The 16,165-nt window shown below is 37.6% G+C and overlaps 1 protein-coding gene across 2 annotated transcripts in view; it reads right to left on the reverse strand.

Annotated features, from left to right (window-relative positions):
* Nucleotides 1-15,556, reverse strand: part of TXNL1 (thioredoxin like 1) — a 34,104-nt gene extending 18,548 nt beyond the window's left edge. Inside the window, exons 1-4 of one of the 2 annotated variants that reach the window (XM_027118591.1) lie at nucleotides 15,173-15,472; nucleotides 5,459-5,672; nucleotides 4,827-4,923; nucleotides 2,488-2,661 (exon numbers count right to left, since the gene is read on the reverse strand). In XM_027118591.1, coding sequence (XP_026974392.1) covers nucleotides 2,488-2,661; nucleotides 4,827-4,883 — 231 coding nt within the window. In that variant the 5' untranslated portion in view covers nucleotides 4,884-4,923; nucleotides 5,459-5,672; nucleotides 15,173-15,472. Of the gene's footprint in view, nucleotides 1-2,487; nucleotides 2,662-4,826; nucleotides 4,924-5,458; nucleotides 5,673-15,172 lie in introns of both variants that reach the window. The other variant, XM_027118590.1, reaches the window with a different exon arrangement.
* Between the last annotated feature and the right edge of the window lie 609 nt (nucleotides 15,557-16,165).

The raw sequence follows: 16,165 nt of genomic DNA on the forward strand, positions 1-16,165 counted from the left end.
GCCGTTCTTGGGAACACATTACCAGTTTTAAATATTTAATGACCCTATAAGACCTATAGTTCAAAACTTTTAAAGTCTTCATTGACACCTGATGGAAAAAAATGAAAATGTTTTTAACAGCTTTTTACTTTGTATTCATAACATCTGGATGAAATTAAATGTCTTATTTCCTAAAACGTCATTTTTCCCTGCTTATTTCCTACCCAAAGCCAAAACCCTGATATCACACTTAGCTGATGTAAAGAAGTATCGCTGCAGCTAAGCAGCCAAGACTGTTGTGCCCATAAGACTTTTTCATGCAAAAACCCTTACTAATAAAGGAAAAAATACAAAGAAGTAAACACAACTGTTTACAAGTCAAATGATTTCCAAAATTTTCCAAAAGGCGTCATAACCCTGACTTACACATGTTCACACTTTCTAACTGAATATTACCATTTCAAATTATCATATAACAGTTCTATTTTAAATAAATATTAATTATTAAGTCCTTAACTTAAAGTAATTAATGCCACTACCACATGTTAAAGACACTTTCTGAAGGCACAACTCCCCCTCCACCCATAAACACAAAAAGAATCTCTCATATATACCTGACTACAGGTTCTCCTTATTCAACATGAATTTAAGGGCCTTACATAATGACTGGTAGCTCCATGTTTTAATGTACTTGGTGGACTTCCCTGGTGGTCCAATAGTTAAGAATCCTCCTTCCAATGCAGGTGACACAAGTTTGATCCCTGGTCAGGGAACTAAGATCCCACATGCCGTGGGGCAACTAAGCCCGCGCACCACAACTACTGAGCCCGCAAGCTCTAGAGCCCGTGCACCACAACTAGAGAATTCATGTGCTGCAACTACTGAGCCTGCACACTCTGGAGCCTGCACACTACAGCTACAGCCCACATGCTGTAACTTCTGAGCCCACACGTTCTAGAGCCCACGCGCCACAACTAGAGAGAAGTCCTCACACCACAACGAAGAGGCCGTGTACTGCGACAAAAGATTCCGCATGCCACAACTAAGACCTGACTCAGCCAAATAAATAAATAAATTTAAAAATTTTTAAATGTACTTGTTACACATGCTTTCATATACTAGCTTTAACTTGAGGTAACACTTTTTAAAAAAAAATCATTTTTAATCTGCCAACACAATAACTTTATAACAAGCAAAATTAAAAAATATATATACAAATATTATTTTGGTAGGCAGGTTTTACCAATTTGCATAAACAAGTCAGCTACCATGAAGTGGTACTTCTGAATTTTACTTCCTTCCTGAATAGCTCTCATATGATAGACACAAATTATGACTATTCATATTATATAGTTTTCAAAAACTTTGACATTCTTAAGTCTTCAAGTTATTATTTAGAATAATAACTCTTAAAAGTTTGAAAAACATATCCAGTACTAAAGTCACATTTGGTTTTAAAACAAAATCAATAACTAGGGTTTTTAAATAGATACATTTAAAAAGAGGGAGAAAACTTTAGAAACCAGCAGAAAAGGGAGTTCAGTATGTAATGGTCATACACTAAAATTTACATGCCATTTTACACAATTGTCAAAAAGTGAAAAATTTTTCCAATGAAAAGTTTTTCACTTTGGGAGGGAAAAAAAGTAAAAAACAAACGTATAAAAATGGCTTTTGGGACTTCCCTGGTGGCACAGTGGTTAAGAATCTGCCTGCCAATGCAGGGGACACAGGTTCGAGCCCTGGTCCGGGAAGATCCCACATGCCGTGGAGCAACTAAGCCTGTGCGCCACAACTCCTGAGCCTGCGCTCTAGAGCCTGTGAGCGACAACTACTGAGCCCACATGCCACAACTACTGAAGCCCGTGCACCTAGAGTCCCTGCTCCGCAACAAGAGAAGCCACTGCAATGAGAAGCCCGTGCACCGCAACGAAGAGGAGCCCCCCATTCACCGCAACTAGAGAAAGCCCGCGCGCAGCAACAAAGACCCAACGCAGCCAAAAATAAAATAAAACAAAAATAAATAAATAATTTTTTTAAAATGGCTATTAAAATAGTTCAGAAAGCAGATTAAAAAACAAGTGGCAGGGCTTCCCTGGTGGCACAGTGGTTGAGAGTCCGCCTGCAGATGCAGGGGACACGGGTTTGTGCCCCGGTCCGGGAGGATCCCACGTGCCGCGGAGCGGCTGGGCCCGTGAGCCACCGCCGCTGGGCCTGCGCGTCCGGAGCCTGTGCTCCGCACCGAGAGAGGCCACAACGGTGAGAGGCCTGCGTACCACAAAAAAATAAATAAATAAAAATAAAAAATAGTTTATGATGGGGGCTTAAGGTTATAACACACACAACACAGACAAAATCAAATAGTCAGCTATTACATTTACTTTTAAAGTTCTTAACTGAAAGTATTCTTAACTAGCAAAAAACAAAACATGAAAACAGTGAACTTCACTTCAACCAAATAATGACAAATGCAAGACACATCATGATTTCACTTTTAATTCTACATACATAGCCTTTTGGAATATCTGTGTCCTCGTTGCTTCCAGGGTCGTTTTCCAAGTGCTGCTTGATCTTTTCCTCTAGTCCCACAGCATCTGCTCCTTGATATTGATCAATTCTCACTTTGTTTCGAAAAAATAGAAATGTAGGTGTTGCTGATATATTGTTGGTGGCAGCTGTTCCCTAGAATTGTCAAGTTAGATAGCATTATGAATCAAAACTAATCTTAAACCACTCTGAATATTCACTCTACATCTCTATGGAAGTTAAATATCACAAGCATGAACTAAAAACATGTAAAATAACTTACTCCTAATTGTTACTTAAGAAAAAACAGGCCTATTCTTAAGGGGCACAACTATATTACCCTTATGTCCGCAACAAAGAATAGCCCTGCATTTTTGTTTTGGTGTTAAGTGCTTCATCCAATAGAACAATCGGCTTCTAACACAGAAATTGCACTTTACAACACCAGACAGTTCTCTCATAAGTACAGACTGTTTCTCAAATGGAGAACCCCAGAAGGGTATTGAGATATGTCAACACAAACCACTGCTACTAGGAAAAAGTACACATCTGAAAAAACAGTAGCCCATCTGTCCGTGAAAAGGAGGTAACATCCTTTGCACTGCAATCCTCATCTAGTTCTATTCTTTTTTTTTTTTTTGCGGTATGCGGGCCTCTCACTGTTGTGGCCTCTCCCGTTGCGGAGCACAGGCTCCGGACGCGCAGGCTCAGCGGCCATGGCTCACGGGCCTAGCCACTCGGCAGCATGTGGGATCTTCCCGGACCGGGGCACGAACCCGTGTCCCCTGCATTGGCAGGCAGACTCTCAACCACTGCGCCACCAGGGAAGCCCTAGTTCTACTCTTAAAGAAATGACTTCTGGTCTTCCATCAAAAACACCACAATGGGTATCTTTTTAAATTCTGCTCCAACTCCACGAGATCATAAGACTAGCTACCGAATGAAAATTAATCAGTCACTGATTCATTAAACTCATTAAACTCTTCATGAGAAGTGTAAAGAAAATAGTAAAATAAGTATGTCACCTTGCATATTCAAACACTAGGAAGAGGTACCACTATATTGTTTTTTTAAAAAAAGCATAAAGTTTACAGAGATGTCTTCTCTAAGCCTCATTAAAAAAAATGACCTTTTAGAACAGTGCTGTCCAAAAGAAATATAATACAAGATACAAATGTGAGCTACACATGTAATTTTAAATATTCTAGTATCCACAAGAAAAAAGTGAAGAGAAACAACTGAAATCCATTTTAATAATTTATTTTAGCAAATCCAAATATGCAATTCAACATATAGTCAATGTAAAAAGTTAATGACATACTTTACGTATTTTATTTCATACTAAGCCTTCAAAATCCTATGTGTATTTTACAGCACATCTCAATTTGGACTTGCCACACTTCAAGTACTCAGTACCCAACCACATGTGGTTACTGTACAGGACCACACAGCTCCAGAAGACAGCACTTCCAGATCAGAGACAGTGAATACTTAAAATAAGGCAAAATAAGGCCAGGGCTGCTGTCCAGAAGTATGCGATATAAGTACTAAACAATAAACATGTAACATAGAGTTTGCACGAAATCCCCAAAATACTTATCTGCAAGCTATGTAACATTCTAAGATTTTTTTCCAACCCAGAAATGTATCAAAGACAAAAGCTTCACTGGAAAAAAAAAAAAAGTTACAGAGCTGTTATTTATGTATGTCCAAAGACTACATTTTTAGTGTTGGAAGAAGCCTTCAAAACATTTTTTTCTCTAACAATTCCTCCATACATCTAGATATGCAAATGCAGAACTGTCACACAGCCATGCTGACTAAGTAACCAGGGCAATCTACCTACAACACTGTGGCTCAATCAATAGTAACCAACATTTTAAACTTTCTGCTGAGTAAGCAGCTTTGGAGCTAGGGTTATAACTGATCAATTCAAAACAAACTATATCCAAGAATTCTCTGCCATGGCTTTCTAATCAACCAGTGTGTCTGTAGTACAAGATATAATTTTAGATTTACAAAAAAATAAACGAAGAAATGTAAAACACAGAACTGCCAGGTGACCTATTAAGTTTAACAACATAATATTAGTTTTGTACCAGAAAAATATTATTAGCAAACCCAGAAGCAATTAATATTGGACTACCCTTCTTAACTAATGCAGCCATAACAACATTTGTAATAATTACATTAACATAATATTATCCTACCTTCAAAAAAATAAGTACTTAGTGCATAAAGAGATAAAGGATGAAATTAATGCTGAATTTCAAATCAATTTATAAATAAAAAGACATTTTTTTAAGGACTCTTTGCCTTACCTGACACTGATGTACATCTACTTCCAAGAATACTGCTTGTGGATACTTATTACTCATAGAACTGAATGCTGGGGCAATCCTTAAACACGGTCCACACCTGTGAGAAAAGTAAGAGATGCTTGGTAAAATAACACCCAAGATTGTACTAATTTATACTCTAAAGATCTTGTCAATTAAAATGCAGAATTAAAAACATTCTGATCAACTTATCTTTAGACTTTCTTGTCTTTTCCACTGTACTATTTAGATACACTTGCATCAGTACCACACTGTCTTAATGACTACAGATTTATATTAAGTCTTTAAGTCTAACAGTGTTGTCTTCCAGCTTTCTTCTCACTGAACGAAATTAAAGATCTAAATAAATGGAGGAATATACTATACCTATGAACTGGAAAACTCAACACTGTCAAGATGTCAAGTCTCCTCAATTTGATCTTTAAAGTCAATGTAAAATTCCAAGGTTTGCTTGGAAAAATTAACAAATTTAAATTCTAAAATTTATAGGGAAATAAATATCAAGGATAGCCCAAGCATTTTGGGGTTCAAAGCTGAAGAAATTACATTACTAGATATTAATAACTACCAAAAAGCTTTATAAAATTAAGAGTATAAAGGATAAACAAACTCACCAATTTTAAAAGAAAAGGGTCCAAAAACAGACCCATCCCATACACAGTAACTGAACTTCTGAAAAAGTTGACACAGCAGTACAGTGGGGAAAGGATGGTCTTTTCAATAAACAGTGCTGAGTCAATATGGATATCCACATGGGGGGGAAAAATAATGAATCTTTACCCCTAACTCACACTGTACACAAAAAACAATTCCAGATGGATTATAGATCTAAATGGGAAAGGTAAAACAACAGTTTTAGGAAAAAAATAGAGGATACTTTCAAAACCTTGGAGTAAGCAAAGATTTATTTCTTAAAACACAAAAAGCACTAAAGAAAAAAGGGAAGAATTGATATGTTGGGATATACTTGATAAGCTGGAAAATATTAAGGTTAAGACCTTTTGTTCATCAAGATACCACTTAGAGGGTGAAAAGACAAACCACAGACTAGTAAAAAGTATCTGTAAAACATATCAAACGTAGGACTTATACCTCTAATATGTAAAAAAGCCCCTACAAATCAATAAGAAGACTGACATTCAAAAGAAAAAAGGGTACTCTCAAAATGGACAAATGAGGTTATCCAAACAGTCCATAAAGAGAAAAAGACTTCCTCGGTCACTATGGAAACCAGGGAAATGCAAATTTGGAGACACAAGAGGGAGGAGATATGTATATGTGTAACAGATTCACTTTGTTATAAAGCAGAAACGAACACACCATTGTAAAGCAATGATACTCTAATAAAGATGTTAAAAAAAATTTTTTTAATTAAAAAAAAATAAAACTACTCCCACCAAAACAGCTAAAACAATAGAGAAGGAAGTACTGTCAAGAACTTGGAGCAACTGACCTGTTAGTGACAGTGCAAACTGGTATAACCACTTCAGGGGGTAAGAAAAGAAACTGACAGTATCTGCTAATGCAAGATTTATGCCTACTTATGACCATTTCTAGGGTATATAAAACAGAAATGTCTGTATATGTTTGCCTTAGGGTTTTTGAAAAAATATTGGTAGTAGCAATATTTCTAATGGCCAAAAACTGGATACCACCTAAGTTCCTTTCAACAACAGAATAAGTAAACTAACTGTAGTTACTCACATACTGGAACACTACACAACAATGAAAATGACTGATGTAAAACCTCATGCCAAAATATGGATGAATCTCACAAATAACACTGAGAAGAGAAGTACACTATATGATTCCATTTATGTACAGTTCAAAGGCAGGCAAAACAAATCAATGGTATTATAAATCAGGACAATGGTTACTTTTGTGAGAGTTAGTGACAGGATAAGGGCATGAGAGAGATTTCAAGAGGCTAGAAATGTTCTAATTGTCCAGAAGCTGATTAAACGTGCATGTATATTCAGTTTGTGTAAACTCTCTAAACTATACATTTATAATTGTATACTGTGTATATCTCAATAAAAGTTCCAAAAAATGAGAAAAACCTTGGCTTTAGCAGATAGGAACACAAGGAAAAGCAAACTCTAAAATACAAGATTTTCAAATTCAAGCTATGATTCTCTCTCCATTCTTAACATTTTAATCAGCATTTTCACTTTTTGCCATCCTTAAGATTCATACCAAAAAGTTAAGAAAGTAATTCTTAATTTCTTAAATATTAAACTTGATCCTTCTGAAAGTAAATTTTTGGATCTAACAATGCTGAAATAGGGCCTGAGACTAAATTTTAAAGGAACAAACATTTACAGTCGACAAAACCTATGTTTAGTTTAGCAAAATACTTCTGGTTATTAATAAGTCTTAAACACTATGGATGGGAGTACAAATTGGTAGAGCCTTTTTGAAGGGCCATTTGGTCATTATATACCAATTTTAAATGAACACAACCCAAGAGTCAACAATCTCACTTCTAAAAGTCAATCTTATCTTAACACTTACTCAATTTCACAATAATATGTATAAGGAAGTTCAATGCAATGTTTGAAATAGTAAAAATAATAATAATAATCTAAATGGCAATCAATAGAAAACTATTTTTTAAAGTTATAACATAAAATAAGTTACAAGGATATATTGTACAACACGGGGAATATAGCCAATATTTTATAATAACTATAAATGAAGTGTAACCTTTAAAAACTGTGCATCACTATACTGTACACTTGTAACTTACATAATACTGTATATCAACTACACTTCAATTAAAAAAAATTATGACACATTCACACCAAAGGATAAGGATAATTTATACAGTTTAAAAGAAAACTAAGTCTCACGATAAAATATTTTCTATGACCATGTTAAAAATATGTATTTATATATGTATTTATATGTTATATATGTACATAAATATATATTGAAAAGTTAGGTGGGTCACACAATAAACAATTACTTCTGTAAAGTGGGACTAGAAAAGGAAGGGAGTTTAGGGGAGACTTTTAAAACTACCTATACTTCTGTATCCTTTGCTTTTATATGATAAACAGGTATTTTCATAAAATATTAAATTGCAAATAGAGAATTGAATGTTAACTGCATTTAAACAGTAGTCATGGATGAAGCACAGGTATCATGCTGTACCACAAAATATACCTGGTATACACACAGTATCAGGTTTTCTCATTCCTGAAAAACCTTCCTTCTGCAAAAGCATGCCTTCGAAAATAAGAAGGCTTATGGAAAAAATAAAAATTTAAAAATAAAAATTTAAACCCATGCAACTTTGTAAAAACATTCCTAAGAAAAATAGTAACTAGTATTCAGGAAATACCTGGACAGACAGGCAGGTGGCTCAGACCTAGAGGTTACACCTCAGAGGATATTTAAAGTGTACAAAAACAAACGAGTGGAAGTGCCCGCTTACAGGTGCTGTGAGTATCCAGATGGAAGGGGAGCTCTGAGCCCACGGGGCTGCCATCCAGGCAGGGAGAGGAGGAAGCAAGCACAACATGAGAATGACCCCCGCTGGGGACCAGGAGCTGGCTGCAGGAGCTCAGATGTAATTTTATTAATTTTGACTTTCTTAAAAGGAACCTGAAAGGGAGCCTGCCTCTGTGGCTGAGGGCTTTTCTCCTTCCTGCTAAAGGTTCTATTTCTATTCCTGCTCTTCACTACCTAAGAAAAATAGAATATGAACCAACCTCACCTACACACTGTACTGACATAATCACTCTACTCATCAATCAAGTATGAGCTACCTGGAGTTAAAGAAACTCTTCTTGAAGCTAAAGAGACTGTACTAAAATAATGGCTACCTTGAAAATAAGTGTTCCCTTTCAAAATTTAACCTTATCTAGATCCTTTGTTTAATTTTAGTTAGCCATCATAGGTTGGAACTTTAGTCAAAAATCAAAATAAATCATAGAACACAGAAGCATAGATATATACAGCAGCATACTTTCACATTATAATCACTCAAATGAACTGATTTGTTATTTTAAGTAAGATGTTTTCCTAGCTTACCCCTAGCATTTAAAAGTAAACTTAAAGTTCCATTTTTAGCTGAGATCATGAACAAATTATTTGATTTCTCTGTATAAAATGAGAAGGGACTAGATTCTTTAAGGACCTTTCCTATCTCTAAAATATTTTTCTCCAAGTATGCCTAAATTTCAGGATTGTACTTTTTTCTCTTGCACAGCCCTTGATTTGCAGTCTTTAGACAGTACATAACCTCAGGACCTTTGAACTTGTTGTAAAAGAGACCAGACCATCTAGTCCAGAGGCTTAAATAAGAAAGAAAGAAAGAAAGAAAGAAAGAAAGAAAAAAAGTTCTTTTTCCACCTCTGAACTTCTTTTTGATGGAAAGCTGATCTGTTAGGTCCAATATGTAAGAAAGATTCTGACTTATGCTTTTTGAGAAAAACCTCAGCAGACAACCCTCTAGCTTTCTGCAAAACGTAAAGAACCAAACCCACAAAACTGAAACTTTAAAACTGACCTAACCTAACACCATTATTCAATAAATGAGAAGTGAAGACCAGAAAAGTTGAACGACTTGATCAAGGTCAGACATTCCAGTTAATGGCAGGACCACAACTAGAACAGTCAAGTCCTAAAGCCAATCCAAGATCAGCTTTCTTTGAAAGCACCACGTTAGGTTCTTAGTAAGATTTGTGTTTACAGTTTTTCATAGTCTGCTGGATTAGGTATTATTTACTGATAAAACCTAAATACATAAAGGCTTTATATCAAACTAAAGATGTTTAAAAACCTAGCTGGAACAGAGAAAATGGAAGGAAATTGTTAATAGACATGTCATTTTCGGTTATGAAATCTATTTTTAACTTTTTAAGTTATAGAAAAGTCACTATGAAAATTCTTCATTTCTGTCTTCTGATACAAGCACCTGGTACCACACAGCTACCATGGAAATATTCTGTAAAAATTACTTTTAAGAAAAACTCTGCAGGATAAACAACAAGGTCCTACTGTACAGCACAGGGAACCATATTCAATACCCTGTGATAAACCATAATGGAAAAGAATATGAAAAAGAACGTATATTTATGTATAACTGAATCACTTTGCTGTAGAGTGGAAATAACACAACATTGTAAATCAACTATACTTCAATAAAATAAAAAAATGTGTGTTTACTGTCATAATATAAATAGATTTTATTTCAAGAACTTGCTATTCTTTCCTATTTGCTAAAGTAGTCAGTGCTCCACCTTGAGCAGTAATATGTGTAAACACATTCAGCTGGTGTGGGTGTGGAAAATGTATGTGCTTTCTGAAGATGTATTTTAAGTTTATTTTTCTGCGGGGCATAACTTTAAAACAGGTTATTTCTAGATGTCTTATATTTACTAATGGACAGGCATAACCATAACTGGTCCTATTAATAACACAAAATAGCTAACGTTCATTAAGCATTTATTATATGTTAGGTAACTTATAAAACGTTTAAATTCATTTAAGCTTTACCATTCCTCATTTCAAAGACAAGAACAATGAAGTACAGTGCTGAAATTTGATCACAAAATCCAACTCTTAACTGCTATTTCAAAACCCCCAAAACAGTGGCCTACATTGTGCTTTTTTGTTTTTTTGGTTGTTATTTCTAAATTAACTGCCAAGATTAAGACTATTTATATGCTCTTGAAAGGAATCCAGACAGATTACATACTATATGATACCATTGTTATAAAGTTCAAATACAGACGAAATTAGTCTACAGTGTTAAAGTTCGAGAGTGATGAGAAGGAGCCTGCAGGAGGTTGCCGGGGGTGGGGATGTGACTGTGCTATGCTGCTATTCCTGACCTGTGTATTGGTTAAACGGGTGTGATCACCGCGAAAATTTATCAGACTCTACACTTAAATGATTTGTATACATTTTTGCGTGCCTGCTACACTTTTTTAAATAAAAATATTTTTTAAAATTCTCTACATGTTCTCTAGGGCCTCACCATTCGCTAGTTATCTTACAGACACCCACCTCACTCCCTAATATTATCTGCCCAGTCCTTATGAACTGTTGGGCCTCCTAACTCTGTATTATGGTAAAGTACCTTCAGTCCACAGCAATTTTACAATATATAATTAATACTATTATACAATGTATTATTGGGACAAACTATCATAATCGTTAGATTTCACCATCCTAACGTACACTGACATTCTAACTGGATGGTAACAATAACACCTAACCAACTACAAAGTAAGACCTACTTTAAGAAAACTGAGAGAACCTACTGTATAGCACAAGGAACTCTACTCAATGCTCTGTGGTGACCTAAATGGGAAGGAAATCCAAAAAAAGAGGGGATATATGTATACCTATAGCTGATTCACTTTGCTGTACAGTAGAAACTAACACAACATTGTAAAGCAACTATACTCCAATAAAAATTTTAAGAAACCCAAAACTGAATATATGGTAAACATATCTACAAAAGTGGTACACTCATGAATTCAAGATAAAAATCACTCATTGCTGAGTTTCACAGGAAAGAAAATGCATATCCTTTTAAATTTGGCATTTACCCATCAGTGATAACAAAACTAGCACTGTTTATGACCACTTAAGCGTACCCGGGTATATTTAAGAAGTAATAGTTTGGAGATACCAGTTACAAAAATATGTTACCACAGTATATAATGCACATATATAATTTCATTCTCTAAACGATATGGTTCGTCTACATGTTATTATTCCCACTTTACAGGTAGGGAAATGAATATCAGAGTGTGAACTGAACTGACTTCCATCAAAGGATTTTGCAGGCAAAGCTTATTCAAGGCAACATTTACTGAAAAATGTCAGGCTCCACGCAATACAGAGGTGAACCTGCATGTCCCTTCTGCTTAGGCTGGGAAGAACAGGACAGCACTTCACAACCCAAAGAGTACATTCAACACTGGGACCTTAAACAAATCATTTAATCTCCTTCTGACTCAACTTCCTCATTTGTAAAATGGAGATAATTTTAAACATTATTTTGAGGACTGCAGAAGTCAATAAGTGCTCCAATAAGTCCCTTACACAGACCAAATTTGATGTAAGTGACAACTATTTTAATTGCTTAAAAAAATACTGGAGAAGGGTGCCATTCAATGGGTGAAAGACAGTTTTTTCAACAAATGGTGCTGGGAAAACTGGATATCCACATGCAAAAAAATGAAGTTGGACCTTTACTTAACACCATATATAAAAATTAACTCAAGATAGATCGAAGACCTAACTTAAGAGTAAAAACTATAAAATTCTTTGATGAAAACATAGGGAGGAATCTCCATGACACTGGATTTGTCAATGATTTCTGGAATATGACACCAAAAGCACAAGAAACAACAAAAGAAAAAACCATAGATAAATTGGACTTCAGCAAAATTTTTAAACTTTTGTGCATCAAAGGACACCATCAAGAAACTGAAAAGGCAACCAATGGAAGAAAATATTTGCAAATGATATATCAGAAAAAGGATTAAGACCCAAAATATATAAAGAACTCCTACAACTCCACAACAAAAAAACAAACAATCCAATTCAAAATGGGCAAAGGACTTGAAAAGACATTTCTCCAAAGGCAAATGACCAACGAGCATGAGAAAAAATACTCAAAATTACCAGTCATCAAGGAAATGCAAATCAAAACCACCAGATACCACTTCACACTCATCTAGGATGGCCACTAAAATATAAAAGAAGTTGGTAAGTAGAGAAATGGGAACTCTCCTGCATTGCTGGTGGAAAGGCAAACTTGTGCAGCCACCGTGGGCAAATAGTTTGCTGGTTTCTCAAAAAGTTATATACAGAATTACCATACAATCTAGCAATTCCACTCACAGACGTATACCCAAAAGAACTGAAAGCAGGGACTCACAGAGATCCTTGCACACCAATGTTCAGAGCAGTATTATTTACAATAGTCAAAAGATGGAAACAACCCAAATGTTCATCAAAAATATGCGGTATATACATACAACAGAATGTTGTATGTATATATACATATACATATGTATATGTACATATACATATACAACAGGATATTACTCAGCTTTAAAAAGGAAAATCTGACACATGCTAGAACATGGATGAATCTTAAAAACATTATGCTAAAATAAGCCATAAACAAAAGGACAAATATTATATAATTCCACTTAAATGAGTTATCAAGAATAGGCAAATTCATGGAGACAGAAACTAGAAGAGAGGTTACCAGGGGCTGGGGGCAGTGGAGAGAAGGTATGGGAATTACTGTTTAATGCGTGCACAGTTTCTGTTTGAGATAATGAAAAGATTCTAGGATATGGATGGGGTAATGACAGTACAACATTGTGAATGTACTAGAACTTCCCCGGCGGTCCAGCGGTTACGACTCCACGCTTCCAATACAAGGGGCGCGGGTTCGATCCCTGGTTGGGGAACTAAGATCCCACATGCCACGCAGCGCGGCCAAAAAGATTAAAAAATGTGTGTGTGTGTGTGTGTGTGTGTGTGTGTGTAGTGAGTACTTAATGTCACTGAACTGTATATTTTAAAATGGCAAATTTATGTTACATGTATTTCACTACAATTTAAAAAACAACCGAAATACTGGAGAGCCACTGAAGATTCTGAAACAGAAGAATGACAATCTGTATAGTGTTTTAGTAAAAATAATAGGATGGACAAAGCACAGCAGGTGAGAATAAGGAATAAGGCTTCAAGTAGGGATGGAAAGGAAATGGAAAAACAGGTGGTTGAGAAAACTATGTTCTTGGCCTAAAGTGGGATGACAGTAACTTTTCTCACTTCATATAAATCATGTATTACTCTTCATCTCTCCCCCTGCTATGGTTAAGGGGAAAAGAGAGTATATCATTGAGGCATAAAAGTATAAACACTCCCACTAACTAGAATTAGAAAAGTGAACTAAAAATGAGGTTCGTTGTTAAAATCATCTCTTCCTTTTTCCAACTTCCACCTAGGACTTAACAAATGTATATAGGTATTCCCTCATATTAAGAATGGTCATGATAAAATCAACAAAACTGGGAAGACGAACCTTAAAATCTAATGTATCCCCCCCTTTCCAATTCTGTATGAGAGAGATTGGTCCCAAGGTAAGTCCTAACTTGTTTTCATCTCTACCTACATCCCTCCATCCCCTAAACCTAATCTAATCCTAATGCCACCATCTGTATATTCAACATTTATAGAATCACGTTCGATAGGTTTGAATCACTTTTTGCTCTAAGACTCAAAACACTGCCTTATGTCTATACAGTTACCTGGACAACAAAATGTGTTGCATAAACAGTGGTATTTGTAGTAGATTTCTCCAAGTTAGTGTAAGTGTAAATAACACCAGGGGGTCAAGGTAGATCAAGAGGAGACTTCTAATCCTTCCCACTGGACACTGACATACACAAGGGGATGTAAGCAAATACACAAGCTCGCTGAAATCTTGGTTCTGAATGTCTATTTCCAGCACGTCACTCTCATACAGGGACCCAACATGGAAGAGCCGCCAGCTCTGCGACCTATGAATTATGTTGAGATTTACCAAAGCCAGATAACATCTTTCAAGTGCCCTGTCCTCTTAAATCATCAAGTCAAAAATGGAGTCTACTTGGTCAAAGCCAGATATCTGGACACCTGTCTACGTGTACTGTATATATATACCGACTATAATTTCCGTGATCAGATGCAACTTACACAAAGTGGCCTAACTTACAAACTTACAAATCAAAGAAGTAACAGAAACGTTAAGAAAATTAAAAAGCATCCTGACCCAACATTAACTTAATTTAAAATGCATTAGCTTTAGGTCTAAGCACTCCGCGGATTAGTTGGGTAGCTGAATCTTCCTACAGTTTTCCACATATGCAGGTGGTGAAGAGAATCAAACCGTTTGGGTAAATTAAAATTTGCAAGTTTCTAAGATGCAAGTGACAGCTGCATCCCGGGAAAGAAGGGGACAGGCGCAAGCAGGGGCGGCTGTGGGAGACTCCCACAGACAAGAAGGGAAAGAGCCGGGTCACCCCCAAGAGCAGACCCCTTCCGAGGACTCAGAAACAACGGGCGGGGATCTCGCGGGCTGGGGAATGCGGTCGGCCAGGCCTCCGAGCCTGCCAGAGACGCCCCGGTGCACAAACGGGGGTTCACACCCAGGAACTGAGGCCTAACCGGGCAGTGGCCTTGGGCTGCGGCCAGCGCCGGACATTCCGCAGCAGAACACGACCACAAGGCAGGCGGGATCGGGAAACAGAGAAAGAAAAGCACAGACAGCCGGGACTCACTGGGCTCGGGCCCGGACTCACCCTCGCATGGTGAACTTGACCACAGCGAGTCTGGAGCCCGCGCCGCTCAGCTCCGGCTGGAAATCCGGGTCACTCCCAACCGGCTTCACACCCACCATTCTCAGAAGTCTGGCAGGGCCGCAGCGAAGCCACCGGCTTCAAAACTGAAGAAGACCCGGGAGAGGAAGGAGGGAGGCTCAGGAAGGCCGAGGCCTGGGCAGAGGAGGTAGCGACCGCGGAGTCTTCTCCTGGGGCTCTCAATGCCGAGTCACGCCAGGGAGCGGAGCGGCCGTGGGGGCGGGGATGGGAGCGGGGGTAAAAGGCAGAGGCGAGGAAAGGGAAGGCGTGCGGCACCCGGCAGCCACCGCGCAGCAGGGCCGCCGGCGCTTACGTACCTTGACGTCATTTCCGTGCCGTCCGTTTGCTCCCACTGTCCAATCCTAAAGCGCAACCCGTGGCCCCACCCTCGACTGAGGAGCTCCTCATTGGCTGGAGCGGCGCAGGCGCAGAAGAGGAGCGGTCACAGGCACAGGCGCAGGCGCAGATTGCACTTAAGTGCGTGTATTCCTCCGCGGTTCGGAGACCAGGGTGTTTCACCGAGGAGTTTCCCTGTGGGAAAGTGAGAAAAGAATCGTTTTTTCTCCGGGGTTCTTGGCTGTTGCCTAAGGTATTAAGTTCCCTCCTGGAAATACTTTGAGTATAGTCCTGTCTCATATTCGGGACAAGTCGCCACACTAGACAAAGTAGACTTTAGGAACATTTATTTAGGGATCTCATTACACTTGGGCGCTCTCTGGATAGTCATGCGGCAAATACTAATGTTATTCACCTTTCACTTGTGCCTAAAAACATGAAAACACCGTCTCTCCTTTAGGAACTCACAGTCTGGTGATAGACGCAAACAATAGTTACAGTAACAAAGAAGTTTGCAAAGGAAACGGTGGAAACAAATGAGATAGGATGGGGCAGGATAAATTTGCTAGGCGATGTGACCCCTGAATCGAATCTTGATAA

This window comes from Aethalodelphis obliquidens, unplaced genomic scaffold (genome assembly GCF_003676395.1).
Source record: "Aethalodelphis obliquidens isolate GAN/ISIS:26980383/991018 unplaced genomic scaffold, ASM367639v1 scaffold19, whole genome shotgun sequence".
Lineage (NCBI taxonomy): Eukaryota > Metazoa > Chordata > Mammalia > Artiodactyla > Delphinidae > Aethalodelphis > Aethalodelphis obliquidens.